General features: G+C 28.4%; 1 protein-coding gene across 5 annotated transcripts in view; it reads right to left on the bottom strand.

The window, feature by feature from the left end:
* LOC117167040 (histone demethylase UTY) overlaps nt 1-16,275 on the bottom strand; it is a 193,035-nt gene that overhangs the window by 24,316 nt on the left and 152,444 nt on the right. For all 5 annotated transcript variants that reach the window (XM_033351607.1, XM_033351608.1, XM_033351609.1 and 2 more), the window contains one exon: nt 14,871-14,999. In XM_033351607.1, the coding sequence (XP_033207498.1) occupies nt 14,871-14,999 (129 nt within the window). The remainder of the gene's footprint in view (nt 1-14,870; nt 15,000-16,275) is intronic.

Here is a 16,275-nt window from a genome sequence, read left to right as displayed (position 1 = left end):
AAAATTTCCTGTATTACAACTCGATAAAAATATTTAAAGAACACAAAAAAGGTTATAGTTCAGAAAAAAGGTTGAAAATAAAAAGTTCCCCCATTCAACCCTATAAAAATCTAAAAACTAAGAAAATGTCCTTCCCAATGCAGAAAAACTTGAAAATCAAAATGTCCTCCCTTCCAACTCATACAATTTGATTGATTTTTCTTCTGAAAATTTGTGAAATTCCGGAGCAAGAAATAAATTCATCATTTTTCGGTTTCCCGGTCCAGTGTTCATGATCAGAGTCAGTAATAATTGACCGTTTCGACTTAGTAACTGAATAATTCCCACATTTCAAACTGAAACACCGAAACAGGAAATGAAGACCGATTTCTAAAACAGCTGCCGAATAGACTGGGAAGGTAACACCTAAAGCTGAAGAGTGCTGCTCACAGAAGAAACATTCACCTCACACTTTTTCTATTATAATGCAAATGACAACTAGGGACAACTCCTGCATTTTCAACATTCAAATATTATCGACAATTCCAGAAGATTTAATGAAGTTGAGTGGAATTGAATGGGCCAAGATTAGATAGAGTTGCTCACATTTCTCACAAAAATTCCCTTGGACGCGTCGAAAATGCACGCTTTTCACTCATCGCGGCTTCACTCTCTCTAGTTCTAAAGTCTAGGTCTAGAGACTAGAGCTCTAGTCTAGACCCTAGGAACAGGATAAACTACTAGACCTACACTACGTGCTGCTGCAACGATCGACGAAGACCAAACTGAATAGGTTTTCGCAGGTATAGCCCTAGACCCTAGCCTAGGCCCTAGCCCTAGGGTGGCCACTGTTGCCCCACTCTCCCTTCTCTACTGACTCGAATTACAACCCTCTATAAACATAGGCGTAGATCGTAGAAAAGTAACGAAGACCTAGGAAAGCCCCTCGAAGCCAGATTTTTGCTTGTTCAAATTCCTATTTCTGTCATCAATTTGAGCAGAAAAAATAACACGAAATTTGCTTGGAATTTATAAGAAAACCCTTTTCAATTCAGAATGATAAATTCCAATTTGTTGTTTCCCAAATGTTAAATTAAGAATGTTTTTCATTTCGAAGTTATTTTTATACAAAATGCGATATGAAATGCAAGCTTTTTCGTGATTCCAGACCAAACAATTGCATTTTTAACAACAAAAATAATCATAATTTTCAAGCAAATACTTTTATTTACAACCAAGTAGTTGAACTCTCAAACAAAAGAGACGAGACTATTAACAAAAAAGTAGAATTTTGCATTTTCAAACTACAAAGATGAATGTTCGAAGCAAGAAAACGAACTTTCCAGAAGAGTGGAATTTTCAAATGGGAAAGAAGATTTTTCTACAAAACATTTGAAATTTCAACCATGAAATATGAAGAATAACTAATTCTTTACCAAAAAGACGAAACAAAGAGAGGAATTTTCAACCAAATAAATAAGCTGCATTTTATACAGCAAAAATTTAAATTATTATTAAGAGTGATGAATTTTCAAGCCAAAAGAAAGAATTTTCTACTAAAAAAGATGAATTTAAATCAAAATATTTTAATTTTTAATCAAATAGTACAATTTTACACAAAATAATTCAGTTTTAATAAATATAGTTTCAATTTTCAAATAAAGAACATTACCTTTCAACCAGAAAAGGATGAATTTTGTATCCAAAAAGACAAATGTTCAACAAAACAGTAAAACTTGACTAAAAAATGTGATTATTTGACAAAATAGTTAAATTTTCAATGAAATAGTAAAACGATTACCCAAAAGAGATGAATTCCAAACAAAAAATATATAGACTTAAACTAAAATGAATTAACTTCTCACCAAAAAGTATTACTTTTCTGCCAAAACATGAATTTTTAATCTAAAAGAACAAGTTCTATATCTAAAAATCCGACTTTCACAACAAAATTATTTTTTTTTTATTGGGTTTCATTAAATCAGATCGCATTTAAGCAAAACAACGGGGAAGTTTCGTGAAAACAGGGAGGGGGGGGAGGAATTCTTTTATAAAGGGGAAAATAGGGGAATAGATGAAAGCCCTTATATAAGTGAATTTGTAATTGTGGATCATTTTCTTATTCTTGCAATGGTAAAGTCGACATGATCAACCATGTCTCTTATGAAACATTTCCCTTAGCATGGCTGAATTACTGGGGTCGATCATCCAGACGGCCTACGTGACTCTCTACTCGTGCTCTCTATTTCTACTGATCTTGTACGAGAACCCGAATTTATTATGCAACCGAAATTTTCCGATTATGACTTGGCGAGGGGTGTAACTTCTAACGTTGCTGTACACCGATTGCACTAAAAATAAATCTTAGGCTTTTTAATGAAAACCAAATAAAGCACACGTGCCAAACTTCAATTCACAATCAGACAATAAGAGTTGTGATTTTTTTTAATTTCATAAATTCCCTAGTGAGTGCATTGGTTGACATAATTTACAAAAATATTATTTGTCCGTTTTCCAAAAAATCGAAATTTTTCCAATAAAATTTTTGTGGGTTGAAACGTTTATTTATTAAATTCTTATGTAAAAATATGTGAATATAACATTTTTGATTTTGAAACAAAATTCAACTGTTGAAAATCCAAGAAGAAGACGAACTCTGTATTCAACATGTCATATTTACATAATTTTACAACAAACCTTTCAATACGTAATTTTGTTGTTTTAAAGTCGATTTTTTCGAAAACGGGCTGCCAATGGAAAATAATGTAGGGAATTTATTAAATTAAAAAAGTCGCAATTAAGGAGGTTCCTTTGTAAAGTATTTCAATTTAAAATTATTTAATTTCCAATAATTTCAAATAGAAATTAATTCAACCGTAAACGTTTCATTTAACAAATGCTCAATTTTAATTAACCGATTTCAATTTTAAACTTCCAATTTTTAACTAATTACATTAAAAAGATTTTTAATTTGAAATGGTTCAAAAGAAAGGGAATTCGTTCAGTTGCCTTCTTTTTCTTTCTTCTTTCATAATTTGGTCTTATTAAAACTGAATTTAAAATATAAGTAATTTCAGTACCAAGCACTCGAAATTGAGTTGGAAACTAAAAATTTTTTATTTAATTTTATGAATTCGAAGAATTAAGCATTAAAAATTGATAAACTGGCAAGGGTTTCAATTTGACATTGTAAAATTTTAACAGTGTTACTTAAAATATCTAATTTAGAATATTTGATTTTTGAAAGTTCTCAATTTAAAATCGGTCAAAAATTAAGGATTCGGACTCATTATTTCAAATAACTTGAGGAATTACATTCAAAATTGTTAAATTTTAAACCCTATTTATTTATAATTGTCTGATGACACAAAATTGAATAAGAAAATATTCAACTTCTACCACATTAAATTGAAAACTGTTTAATTCGGAATCAGTTTAAACTCAAGATAATATTTTAAGAGTTAAAATTGAAGAAATTTTAAATTGAAGCTTTTGAAGTCCACATTTTTTTATTTTGAGTGAAATATTATCAAATAAAAAATGGTAAGCGTTTAAAATTGAATAACTGAAACATTCTTAACATAATCTGAAAACTTCAAAATTTAATAATTGGAAGGGATAAAAATAATTAAAATTTCTGCACTACTCGAATAATTGAGTGGAGGCCCATTTCCCGAAATTTCTTGAAGAGAAATCCAGGATTGAAAATCTCGAATTGAAAATTCCTTATTAATTAGAAATTCTGAATTTTTATATGAATCCTGCGGAGAACATGTGGAAAATTCGAATGAATCAATCAGCTGCTGTGATCTGAATCAAGAATATTTTCCAAGTCTTTTTTTTGCTCTGGTCTTCGACGACAATCTTAACGATGACCATGTTGAGACAAATCCAAGGGTCTGCAACTGGAAGAACGTGCGAGTCAGTACAAATTGCCGATATTTATGGAGTCTCGCTCGTGGGAAAACTTGTTCTGCAATTTGCTAATGCAATAGTAAGCAGAGATTGAAGTTTTACAAGTTGAAAATTTGTAATTTCTGGACAGTTCTAATATTTTATTGATAAACTCGAAAAGAAAAAGCTAATGAAACTCAAGCCCAAGTTTGGAAGTACCGAACTTTAAGAACATTTTCATTATAACTTACGTTTTCCTAGGTAATTGGAAAATTTAAAGGGGGTGGCCCTGGGTCAGGGAAAGCCTGATAATCAGGGAAGTCTTTTCTTTTTCTTTAATCTTGTAAAATCAGGGAATTTCTCTACGAGGCGGTTTAAATAGCTGTCAAAGATAATAAAGTTTAAAATTTTAATTTGACTTTGTTTTATTCCGTTGATTAATGGTCAGGGAAAAGTTAGGGAATTTTGAAAATGAAGTTTGCGAACATCATGATACAATATTCTTCTTAGTGATTTATTTGGGTTATTTATTTTTATGTTGAAATTTCATTTTTTTTGTGTTAAAAATGCAACTGTTTGGTTGGATATTAATCTTCCTTTTGTGAGGATTGAACTTTTTTTTTGAGAATTCGTCACTTTTGGTTGAATTCAACTACTTTTTATTTAGAGTTAAAAATATGTTGGTTGAAATATATACTATTATATTATTAGTTGAGAAATAATCTTTTGTAGTTGAAAATTAATTTTTTAAATTTAAAGCTGTTACTATTATAGTTCAAAGTTAATAATTTTGGTTATAAATCCATATTGTTGGTTGACAATTTATTGAAAACTCATGTTATTTTTTGCTGAAAATTAATTTTTTTAACTAAAAAAGTAACTATTCCATTTTTTATGACACTTTTTAAATTGAAAATTAAACTTCTTTGGTCAAAGTTGAACCACTATGTTCAAAAGTTATTTTATTTTGTTGTTGTTAAAGGTCCAGCTCATTGGTTAGAAATTAAACTACTATTTTTTGGAAAATTCGTTTGCATCTTTTTTGCTTAAAATTAATTGTTTTAACTTAAAATGCAACTTTTTTATTTTTTTGTTGAAAATCGTTTTTTTTTTTAAGTAGAAAATTCGACTTTTTGGATAGAAAAATAATCTTCTTGGTTAAAATTTGCTCTATTTTGGTTAAAAATGCCAATGTTTAGTTGAAAACAAAACTGCTGAACAGGAAATTCTTTTTTTGTCGTGGAAGTATGAAACAATTTGAATACGTTTTTTTCTTACTTAACTAGAAAATTTATATTTCTTGAAAATTCGTGTTTTTGGTTGGAAAATTTGACTTCTGGGTTAAAAATTGAACTACTTTTTCGAAAATTCATTTTTATTTCGAAGAAGATTCATCTTTTTAGTTTCCAACTCATTTGGTTGAAAATTGAAATATTTTGTTTAAAATTCATCTTTTTTGCACAAAATTAATATTTGCAGGTTCAAAATTCAACTTTTTTGTAGAAAATTGATATTTTTGGTTGAAAACATTGTACTTTTTGGTTAAAAGTTGAACTACTTTGTTAAAAATGCATTTCTTTGATTACAGATTCATCGTGATAGTTGAAAATTAATTTCTTTCGTTGAAAATTGGAATATTTTCTTAAATTTTCGTGTTCTTTTGTTAAAAATTAATTATCTTACTAAAAATTAATCCTTTCCGTTTTTAACTGAAAATATCTTTTTGTAGAAAATTCATTTTTTTTTAAAAGGAATTATTTTATTTCTGTTATCAAATATTCTACGTTAAAATGGTACAAGATTAAAATTCTGATCTTTGAATATTAATGATAAAGAAAAATGGATAATTGGATAGGTGAAAATTAAAGAATTTTGAAAATGAAGTTTTGCAGCCACCCTGAATTAAAACTTTGAAAAAAAACTTATCATATAAATTTATTTTTCTGCTTTGCAAATGAGGGACAACTACTGAGGTATGGTTAATTATTGTTGGTCTATTAATAACCACTTGTTGATAGAATTATGGGCTTAGAAATTAAAATTTGACTGGTTTTATTTAGAAAGAGATGGCTCATTTAAGAGAAATAAAAATGCGTTTTCAGTAAATATAATTGAAGGTATAAGCTATATGCTATAAGGGTTATAGAAGAACATCCTTCAATTTTTCTTTAGCCTACACTTGATTCAAGGCACTATGACCTGCCCAAAGCCGAATCGTCATTCTGAACACCTGGCCCTCCCTTGTTACTAGCTTTACAAAGAATCACGAAAGTACCTGAACTACCGGGTTCCCTGCAGCAAGACGTAGTCGTCATCTCGAAACATATATTCTCAAAAGAGAGGCTCAACAGTCTATAAAAAATCACAACAGGGGCGGCTTGTATTTTCTAAATTGAATTATGTATCTGGGACATAAATTTTATTGGGAATTAAATCAAACTGAAGTAGATCAATTTGAAGCAGGTTCCAAAATTTAATATTGAAATCAATTTGGCAAAAGGTCATTTTCAATAGTATTGCCGATGATTTATAATACAAAATAATATCACATCATAAAATATTAACAAGTATTACATAAAGAATAAATCTAAATAATTTAATCCAAAAAGGATGAAATACATACAAAAAATAGAGTAGTTATCATTTCCACAACAGAAGAAACTTCAATTTTCAATCAAAAACAGTTATTTCAGACAAAAATCGACAAATTTTAAATCAAATAGTATAATTTTCTGTTTAAAATATCAATTTTCAACAAAAAAGAATTTTAAAGAAAACAGATGTATCTTCAAACATAAAAAAGATTAACTCTCATTGAAAAATATATATAATATGATATTTTAACCAAAAAGGCAAATTTTGAACAAAATAGTTGAATTTTTAGTGAAAAAAAATTCATTCTCAACAAAAAAGTTCAGTTTTGAAGCTAAAAAAATAATTTTTAACCAAGAAAGGTGAATAATTTAATTTGTAAGAAAATAGTTGAATTTGTAATGAAACAGTTAAATTTTCAACAAAAATGTTATTTTCAACCAAGAAAGATGACTCGTCTACCAAAAAGGTGAATTTTTAATTCAAAAGGGTGAATTTCCTATTCAAAAAGGCGAATGTTTAATAAAACCTCTAAACATTTGACCCAAAAAGATGACTTTTTAACAAAATAGTTTTACTTTTAATAAAATAGTTTTATTTTTAACATGATAGAGAGCGAAAAAATAGATGAATGTTCAACAACACAGTTGAATTTTATAATAAAAAATATGATTTATAACAAAATATTTGAATTTTGAACAAAATAACCAAGAAAAATAACTTTTACCAAAAAATATAATTTTTCAAACAAGAACTTTTCTACCCAAAAGGATTATCTTAAGTACAAAAAAGAAACGAATTTTCTATCCAAATTCGTTGAATTGTTCGACTTGGCTAAAACAAAAAAAAACCAATCAATAGAAGAAAGTTGAATTTTCAACAAAAAGTTAATTTTAAACCAAAAAAGTTTAATTTTGATTATAAAAGAACGAATTTTCTATTCACAGCAGTTTAATTTTCGACCAGAGATGACTTTTTAACAAAATAGTTGAATTTCCAAGAAAATGAATAAATTTTAACTAAACCGTAGAATTTTTAACCAAAACGAATGAACTTTGAAGTAAAAATAGTTAGATTTTCTTATTCGATTCTATTATTTCATTTTTCAATTAAACGAAAAACCCGAAAAAAGGGAAATCGGTGTGAAGTCTAGTGTTTATATAGTTTTATATTTTAAAATAAATTATTTCTGATTTGTAACAGTACAAGAAAGAAACTATATTTGTGTCCGCGCCTGCTTGAAGATTGTCAAGGAACTGAAGGAAGCACCCACTGGGAAAGAAGTGCATTTGTTGGTCAAACACGAAGAGTCGTAAACAGGTTGTAAAAGGAGTCCTTCACGAAAGCTTTCCAATTTCAAGCAAGCTAAATAGAAACTACATACAAATATTCTCCTGACTTAGAAGCAGTAACTAAAAAACTAGTTATACGATTCAAATTTAAACAAAAAATATGTTGTAATACTGGATAATAAAACTGCCTATCGAGGGGTAAATAAATATAAAATCCCTCAAATTATTTCGCCCAAGGATAACATTATTCTTAAATCTTTATTTATTGGTCGTAAAAAACAAGAGAAACTAAAAAGGGCAACTAATAAATTCGGTATTTCAGCCGAAATTTCAGCACTTCAGACAAATAAATCGTTTTGATAAAATTTTAGTGAATTGTTCGATTTTGAATTTATGAATATAAAATTGCAAGAAATTTTGATTTTGATTTTAAATCGATTTTAAATCGTAGTCAAGTAACAGAAGTTTCAGTTATCAAAGAATCATTTTCTAAAAACGAGGAATATTCTTCTAAGAAATTTGATGAGTTTCCAGTAAGGAAGACTAAAAACCGAAGAAATTTAGAAATGTGAAGTGATCTTTAGAGGAGGAGTGTACCTGAAATCTATTCCTATTCCATAACTAGGAAGATGCTGCACTCTCTCGGTGAGAAACGAACACAGATAGTTGGATACAGAAAATTTTCTTTGATGTGCCTCTCTAATTAAATGCCTTTTTAATAAACCCTCTTAATAAGATACAATTAAAAGTAATGATCTCTTCATTTCTATTATTTGATTCTAAGGAGAGAAATACATTTTTTTAAATAATATCCTACTTCAATTTGTATATAAACCTCTCTCGGTAATACAATTATTTGCACTTCTCCTTTACCAATTTTCATTTTCCCTCACCATTGAAATTTAAAGAAAATAGGGGCATAACAAATTCTTTAAAATAAAATTATTGTAAACGCTTTAAATTCTTAAGATTTGAAGTAAAAATATATTGCAGTCACAACGAAATAGTTTAAGTTTCACAAAAAAAAATTTTATACCAAAAGAGGTGAGTTTTCAACCCAAAAAGACAAACTTTCGATAAACCAGTTGAATTTTTGACAACAAAAACTTTTTAAGAAAATAATTAAACGTTTGACAAAACAAATATTTTTTGTATTTGGAATAATTAAAAATGGAATAGCTAAATTATCAGTTAAAAAATTTATTTTAAATCAACAAAGAATGAATTTCCAACTAAAAAACAAAAAAAGAATTTTTAATAATGTAGTATACACTTTCAATGAAACAGTTCAACTTTTACCCAAGTAATTACATTTTTATTTAAAAAGGTGAAGTTTTAACCAAGAAGATTAATTTTCTACCAAAGAAGATGAATGTTGAACAAGTTACATAAACTTTTAATTCAAAAGGATACTTTTTTAACTAAGAATGGAATTTTTAACGAAAAGGATAGTTTTCCAATTAAAAATAATTATTATTCAACAAAATTCGTAATTCTTCAACCAACGCGTTGAGTTTTTTAACGTGTAAGGAATACATTTTTAATAAAATATGAAATACATAGTTAAGTTTTCAGATAAAAAAAAGAATTTTAATTACAAAAAAAAATAATTTTCAACAAAATAGTAGTTACATTTTCAACAAGAGGTAAATCTTCGACGAACAAAAAATTCTTAACCAAGAAGATTAATTTTCATAAAAAAAAAGAATTGTTAACAAAATACATGACTTTTAAAATAAATACGATAAATTTTTAACAAAAAATGAAACAGTTAAATTTTCAGTAAATACATTGTATTTCAACAACAAAAAATGTATATTAAGGTAATCAAATTTTCAACAAAAGAGATAAATTTTGAGCTAAAATGATGAATATAAAAGAACAAAAATGGAGTTTTAATGAAGTAACTCAACTTTTAACCAAAAAAAGAGTAATTTTTAACAAAAAATCCAAATTTACTGCTAAATAGTTTATTTTTCAACCAAACAGATGAATTTTTAACTTACATAATGAATCTTTAACAAACAAAAAAAGGAATTTTCGGTAAAAAAATGAATGAACTTTTAACCAAAAATAGTTGGATTTTGTTATCAGGTTATTCAGTTCGCATGTAAGCAAAAAAAACTAGAAAAAACGGGAAAAGGGATAGTTTTTTAAAACAGAAAGAAAAAAGATTTCTTCAAAATCGTAAAAAACAGGGAAATAGAGAAAAAATTTGAAGTCTGAATTTTAAATACATATTCTTCTATAAATGGAATAAAACAATGTTAAATTTATAGATTTTTTATTTGCTACTCTCCACAGTTACTTAAAAGTGCTTTTTACAGAAATTCCCATCCCGTGGATACTATTTACAAAGAGTTGTCATTTTTTGATTAATTAAATCCGATATTTAATGAAATCAGCAAAAACTTCTATCTAAAAAATTAAATAAAAAATCTATGGACTTAAACGCAAGTTTACACGGTTTTGGCAGCAGTCGATTTTTGACGATCTGTATCTCGCAAAATATTAATTTTTTCAAAATGTTGTTTATTGATATCTCTAGAGCTCAATCGAATCTCGAACTTACTTCCCCTTTTATTGAGAATTTTATTTTTGAGAAGGTTTTTTCATTCTCCTGAAAAATGTCTACCGATGGAGTTATATGCTTTTGCCGGGACACCCTTCATTTGTAATTTAGTCTCAACTAGTAAAGTAATTACAATTTTATTCTTTCTCTTCTCCTATTTGTTGTGGGTATTTTTGGTAATTCACTCGGTATTCTGTAGCTAAAAATACTGGCTTTTTCATTCAACGCGACTCAATTTATTCGCAATGAGAAAGCCTGACATAAACACCAGTTTCACTCTGTCTAGGAAAAAGAGATCAGTAGACTGGACAAAAACATGACTGGATGAATGGACTGAACGCCCACATACCGAAGAAGAACACGTGAATAAAATTGACTGTCTGCCGACGTGTCTGGAAAAGCGAATTAAGCCAACGATGTGTAATTTACAGTTAGGCAAAAAAACCAGTTATTGTCCTTAAAAATACATCAATTTTCGGCAGAGTCGAGATAAAATTCTCTGGAAGCTCAGGTTCTTATTTTACTTAATCAACGAACCAAAAATTAGTTTTACTCAAATTATAGGAATTGCTTTTAAATTCACCTCAATGGATATACACTTTTAAATACTTTCAAAACAGCGTAAATAGCGTGATTTTGCACAACAGTAAAGATGATAAAATCTTTTAAACAAAGTGAATATAGCTGCCACATTTCATTCAATATGGAACGCTTTAAACTGATAATATTTCAAGTCCAAATATATTGCATTTTCATCACAATAGTTGAATTTTCAACCAAAACAAAATTATTTCTAACAAATAGTTCAACTTTTAACAAAATAGTCGAAATTTCAACCGAAAAGGGAGAATTTTTTAACCAAGAAGATTAATTTGATGAAAAAAGGCAAATTCTTAAAAACATATGAATTCAACTAAAAATATATTTTCAAATAAAAAGATAAATCTTCGACAAATAACTTTTTTCCAAATGATTAGTTCATGTTTTAACCAAGAAGTTGAATTTTCAAGAAAAAATTTATATTTAGTTATAGGTATAATTTAGTAATAGTTATAAGTTATAATTATTAAATTTATAACACAATAGTTAAACTTTCAAGCAAAAAATATTTTATACCAAGAGACGAATTTTCAAAAAAATAATAGAAATTTTAATCATATAGTTCAATTTCCAAGCAAAAAAAAAACGAATTTTCTAGAAGGCAAACGAATTCGGAAGAAAAAAGTTGATTTCCAAAAAATAACAGATGAATTTGCAATTCAAAAGGACGAATTTTCTGTCCAAAAACGAATTTTTTCTTACTATGGCTTCTCACCAAATTAAAGAAATGGTTCAATTTTAATAAATAATAGCTTATTTTTGGGGGGAAAATATCTAAAACCCTACTGATTCAAATTTTGAAAGTAAATATTTCTTTTTTTCAGAGACCTCTCTGCTGATGAAGCTTCCAGAGGTTTTTTGGCACGTGATTTTATATTATCCACATATCTGAAAATTGAGTATGCATTGTAAGCTGTATGGTGGAGCAATGTGGTCGGTCGAGTTACGATTAAACTTTGAATACAAGAAAAATTTTCAACCGAAGACATAAATCTTCAACCAAAAAAAAAAATAATGTTTAGCAAAGTAGTTATATTTTTAATAAAATAATTGACTTTTCAAACAAAAATGTGAATTTTCAACCAAAAGTGGGAAAGTTAAAATTAAACTATTTAAAGTAAAAAAATGTTAACCAAAAGACCAAAAAACTTCCGATTCTGGGTCAGCCTTGGTTCTGGGCAGCCCGAATTGAGAGTAAAGGTTAATTACATTTTCAGTTTAAAAATATTATTTTGAAGAAAAAAAAAACGAATTTTCAACCAAATAGTTAAATTTTCAACTAAAGAAATGCATTTTTAACAAAGTAATTCAATTTTCAAACAAAAAGTTGTATTTTCAACAAAAAAGTTCTTTTCAGTTTAAAAAAGTATTTTCAATCACAAAGATGCAGTTTATATCCAAAAACATGAATGTGTAACAACAACAAAGTTGAATTTTCAACAAAAAAAAAGATTACTTTCAAACAAAATAATTGAATTTTTAACAAAATAATTAAATTTTTAAGACAACTCATTATGAACAAGAGTATGAAGTCAAAATGCCATCAATTTTAAAGCTGTTTCAAATCTCTTTCTATCCGCAACGAGAAAAAATTGACAATGTACATTCTGGATTTGATGTTCCTTCCCCGATTTTTCCCAATTAAATTTGATTCTCTCTTTTGATGTGAAGCTTCCATAGGTTTTTTGGCACGTCACTTTATGGAATCCACATATATGAATATGCATTGTACGCTGTGTATGGTGTGGAGAGGTTGAGGTCGGTCGAGTTGGGGTTTTAAAAGTGTCGGTGTGTGCCATCTGCCAGGCACAGACCCATCCATGAAAGGAGAAAAATTGAAGGGTGGGGGATGGGGGATTCTCACAATTTCACCTCAGTTGCACCCCCACTAGTTACCCCCTCTTTTTCTATCTAGCATCATTCTCTCTCTCTCACACACACCCTTACACCATACTGGATTCCCCTCTATTCTATCCCATCTTTCAACCCACCCCCAATCCGGAATAAATCAATACACGTGTCTGCTGCTTGGTGTGTACTCGACGAACCTTAAACCTTAAACTTAAACCAAACCCGAAACACTCGGTCGAAAGGGACATTTGGTTCAAATCGAAATTTTCAGTGTCACTTCCAAAAATTACACATTTTTAGGAAAACGGTTTCAAGCAACGGAGTCAATTATGCATGGATCAAAAATAGTGTAAATAATGTCACAAATTTGAAAAAAATAGCGTCATAACATTTTTCAAGTATTAAACCTATGTGCACTCCGAATTTAAAAGTCTATGGACCAAAATTTAAAAAGTGTGCATAGGAAAATTAACATGAATTTTTATAAAAAATGTCCAGTTTTCTAATAAGTAATTTTGATGTATTAAAAATTAACTTGGCATGAATGCGAACTGAATATTATTTTGTGGAAAATATAAAAATTTTGTTACAAAGTGATATTCTTTGGTTAAATTTTCTGTTGGACAAATATGCAACGTTTTGGTTTAAAAATAATCTGCTTTCGTTGATATAAGAATTTATTTGAAAATTATTTTTTGTTGGTTAAATCCAACTTCCTTGGGTTAAAGTTGAATTACTTTCTTAAAAGTTAGATTGTTTGGTTGAAGATTAATAATTTTAGTTAAAAATGCTTCTTTTCACTAAAAATTAATTTTTTCTAACTGAAAATTTAACCGGTTCGTTTAAAATTAAATTCATTGGTTGTAAATAAATTTTTTGGTTGAAAATTAATATGCTCAAGTTCAAAATTCGACTGTTATGTATAAATTTTGTCTTTTTGATTTGAAAATTAAAAAATGTCGTAGAAAATTCAACTATTTGGTACAAAATTAAACAGTTTTGAAGAAAATTAATTTTCTTTTATTGAACATTAATTTTCTCAAATGACAAATTAGCTACTTAATTTTTGGTTAAAACTTGATATTTTTTAGTTTAAATTTTTAACTATTTAGTTAAATTAAAAAAAAAAACACACAAAAAATATAAACTAAAAATTAATCAAATAAAATTTTGCTAACATCACACCCATTGTTCAAACTATTTAGTAAAAATTTATAAATTTCTTGTAAATTTTTTTTGTCTTAATAACAAAATAGTCTTCTTGTTTGAAAATTCAACTATTTGGTTAAAAATGTATGCATTTGTTTGAGAATTCATCTTTTTTGGTAGAAAATTATTCTTCGGTGTTGAAAATTCATCTTTTTGTTTGAAAATTCAAGTGTTCTGTAGAAACATAATTGTACCTCTAAATACATTTTTCGAAATAGTAGCAAAATAATGTCATCACTAAAAAAAAGGGTTTAATAGGGTAAATAGTGTGGCGGTATTTTTTTTAAAAGTGATTACTTTTTTTTGCCTTTAGATCCTTTTTTTACCACAATTGTCTATTATTTTTTTTTAATCCAAGCCAAAATATAGATTTTTAAACATTGTTTCATATAAAAATGGGGTTTTTTATCAGTTACTCCTTTTAGTCTAGGAAAAGATTTTTTTTTCAATGGAAAATTCTCATTTTTATCCAGTCAATTAAATATTTTTATTTTGGTTATTGTTACTTCCATATAAGATAAAAATAAAAAATATTGTATAAAAATAGAATATAAATAAAAACATTTTCTATTATTATCAGAATATTCATATTATTAATTAGAGTAAGGAGTAACGAATAAAAAAGATTTGATTAAAAAGTAGGCAACACAAAATCGGCAGCAAGAATCGAGTCCGGAGTTTCCGGTTACAAATTCGGCGCAACACCGCCTGATCTAACGAAAAAAACATGAAACCTAACAGCATTTCAATCAACATAAATCTGATTAAGGAGAGGTACTCGCAAAAAATTCTCACGATTTCGATGAGATGGGGGAAAATCGAATAGCACTCCAGCTATCGTGAGGGATAATGTAACAATAATAAGGGAGACGTTCACTTACCCAGCTGTCGACAGATATCAGCCTTGAGATGCGAGGGTAGTGGTGTTTCCTTAAGTAATGTTTCGTATTGTTCCTTGGCCAGACGATATTTTCCCTGGACTTCATGCAGGTGTGCTATGTGAAATTTTACTAAAACAAAATAGCAATGAAAATTATATCAAAATCCATCATATATATTATCTATAGAAAAAAAGAATTTCTGGTTGATTTATCAAACTGATTAACCTAATAAAACTTTTTGTTTGAATCAACCAGATTTTATTAAAACTAAACAATTTGGTTGATTCAACTAAATATATGGTTTCCCATATAATAACTAGATTTTATGGTTGAACCACAAAAAATTTGGTTGATTCACCCAAATCGTTTTCTGAGCATATTAATATTCTACAATTTGCATAAGATTCTATTGTATTAGAGAATAAATATATTTTATTCAATCAGATTATTAAACTGAAAATGTTGATTTCTAACAGGAAAATAGACTAATACCACGAACTACAATTCTAGACCAACTAACTTCGAGAAGAGAATAACTCGATATGTTTCCTAGACATGAGATTGTTGAGTTGCGGAACTTGTACTGTATGCTACTTCAGGCAGGATTGAACCAAGAATGTTTATTTCAAGTTTAGTTGGAAAGTAGCCTATTACCACGAACTTCAATTTTAAATCCAACTAACTTCGAGAAAAGAATAACTTGAAATATTTCGCTAAAAAGAGTTTCACGGTTGTTGAGTTTACGGAACTTATTCGTCACAACTGTATACTTCCGGCAGGATCGAACCACGTCTCAGTTTTTCTAGGAAAGAATAAAGTGCCACAAGTGGAGAACGCGAATTGCGATAGATCAAACTGAACTGAGAAATTTATGTAGATTCCGCTGAATCATCAAGATGCTCAATGAGAGGAATGTGATTCAGTTTCGACAAATGTAGCGGACTCACTTGTTAATCATCATGCTCAAAATGATTGAACAGGTTTCCACAAATTCATCATCAACTCGAACGGATTCAGTTATCCCGTTCATGGCTTAGGAATTTGTATACCAAGTGGTATGATACGAGTGATTGATCTGATAGTTCAGAGTGGCGGCAAAACTTCAGTTTCAAACGTTCCTGACTTTTCCCTAACTTTTATCCTTGGTTAGCTTTTCATTTTCCCAGACCATTAATATTCAAAGACTAGAATTTTAATCGTGTAATATTTTCATCATAGAATTTTTCATAAAGCGAATAAAACAGTTAAAAAATCAAATTTCAATTTTTTTTTACTTTAACCAAAAAGATGACTTTTCTACCATAAAAGATCAATTGAGACTCCGGATTCTATAACCACGCATAAAATTTGCCTGGCCGCTTCAGGCCGCTCGAGTTGGCCCCTGATGGCTTGAAAATCAGTTTTC

The sequence above is a fragment of the Belonocnema kinseyi genome, chromosome 2 (assembly GCF_010883055.1).
Source record: "Belonocnema kinseyi isolate 2016_QV_RU_SX_M_011 chromosome 2, B_treatae_v1, whole genome shotgun sequence".
NCBI lineage: Eukaryota > Metazoa > Arthropoda > Insecta > Hymenoptera > Cynipidae > Belonocnema > Belonocnema kinseyi.
Note: the sequence above shows the minus strand (reverse complement) of the source record. Positions and strands in the feature narration are given on the sequence as shown.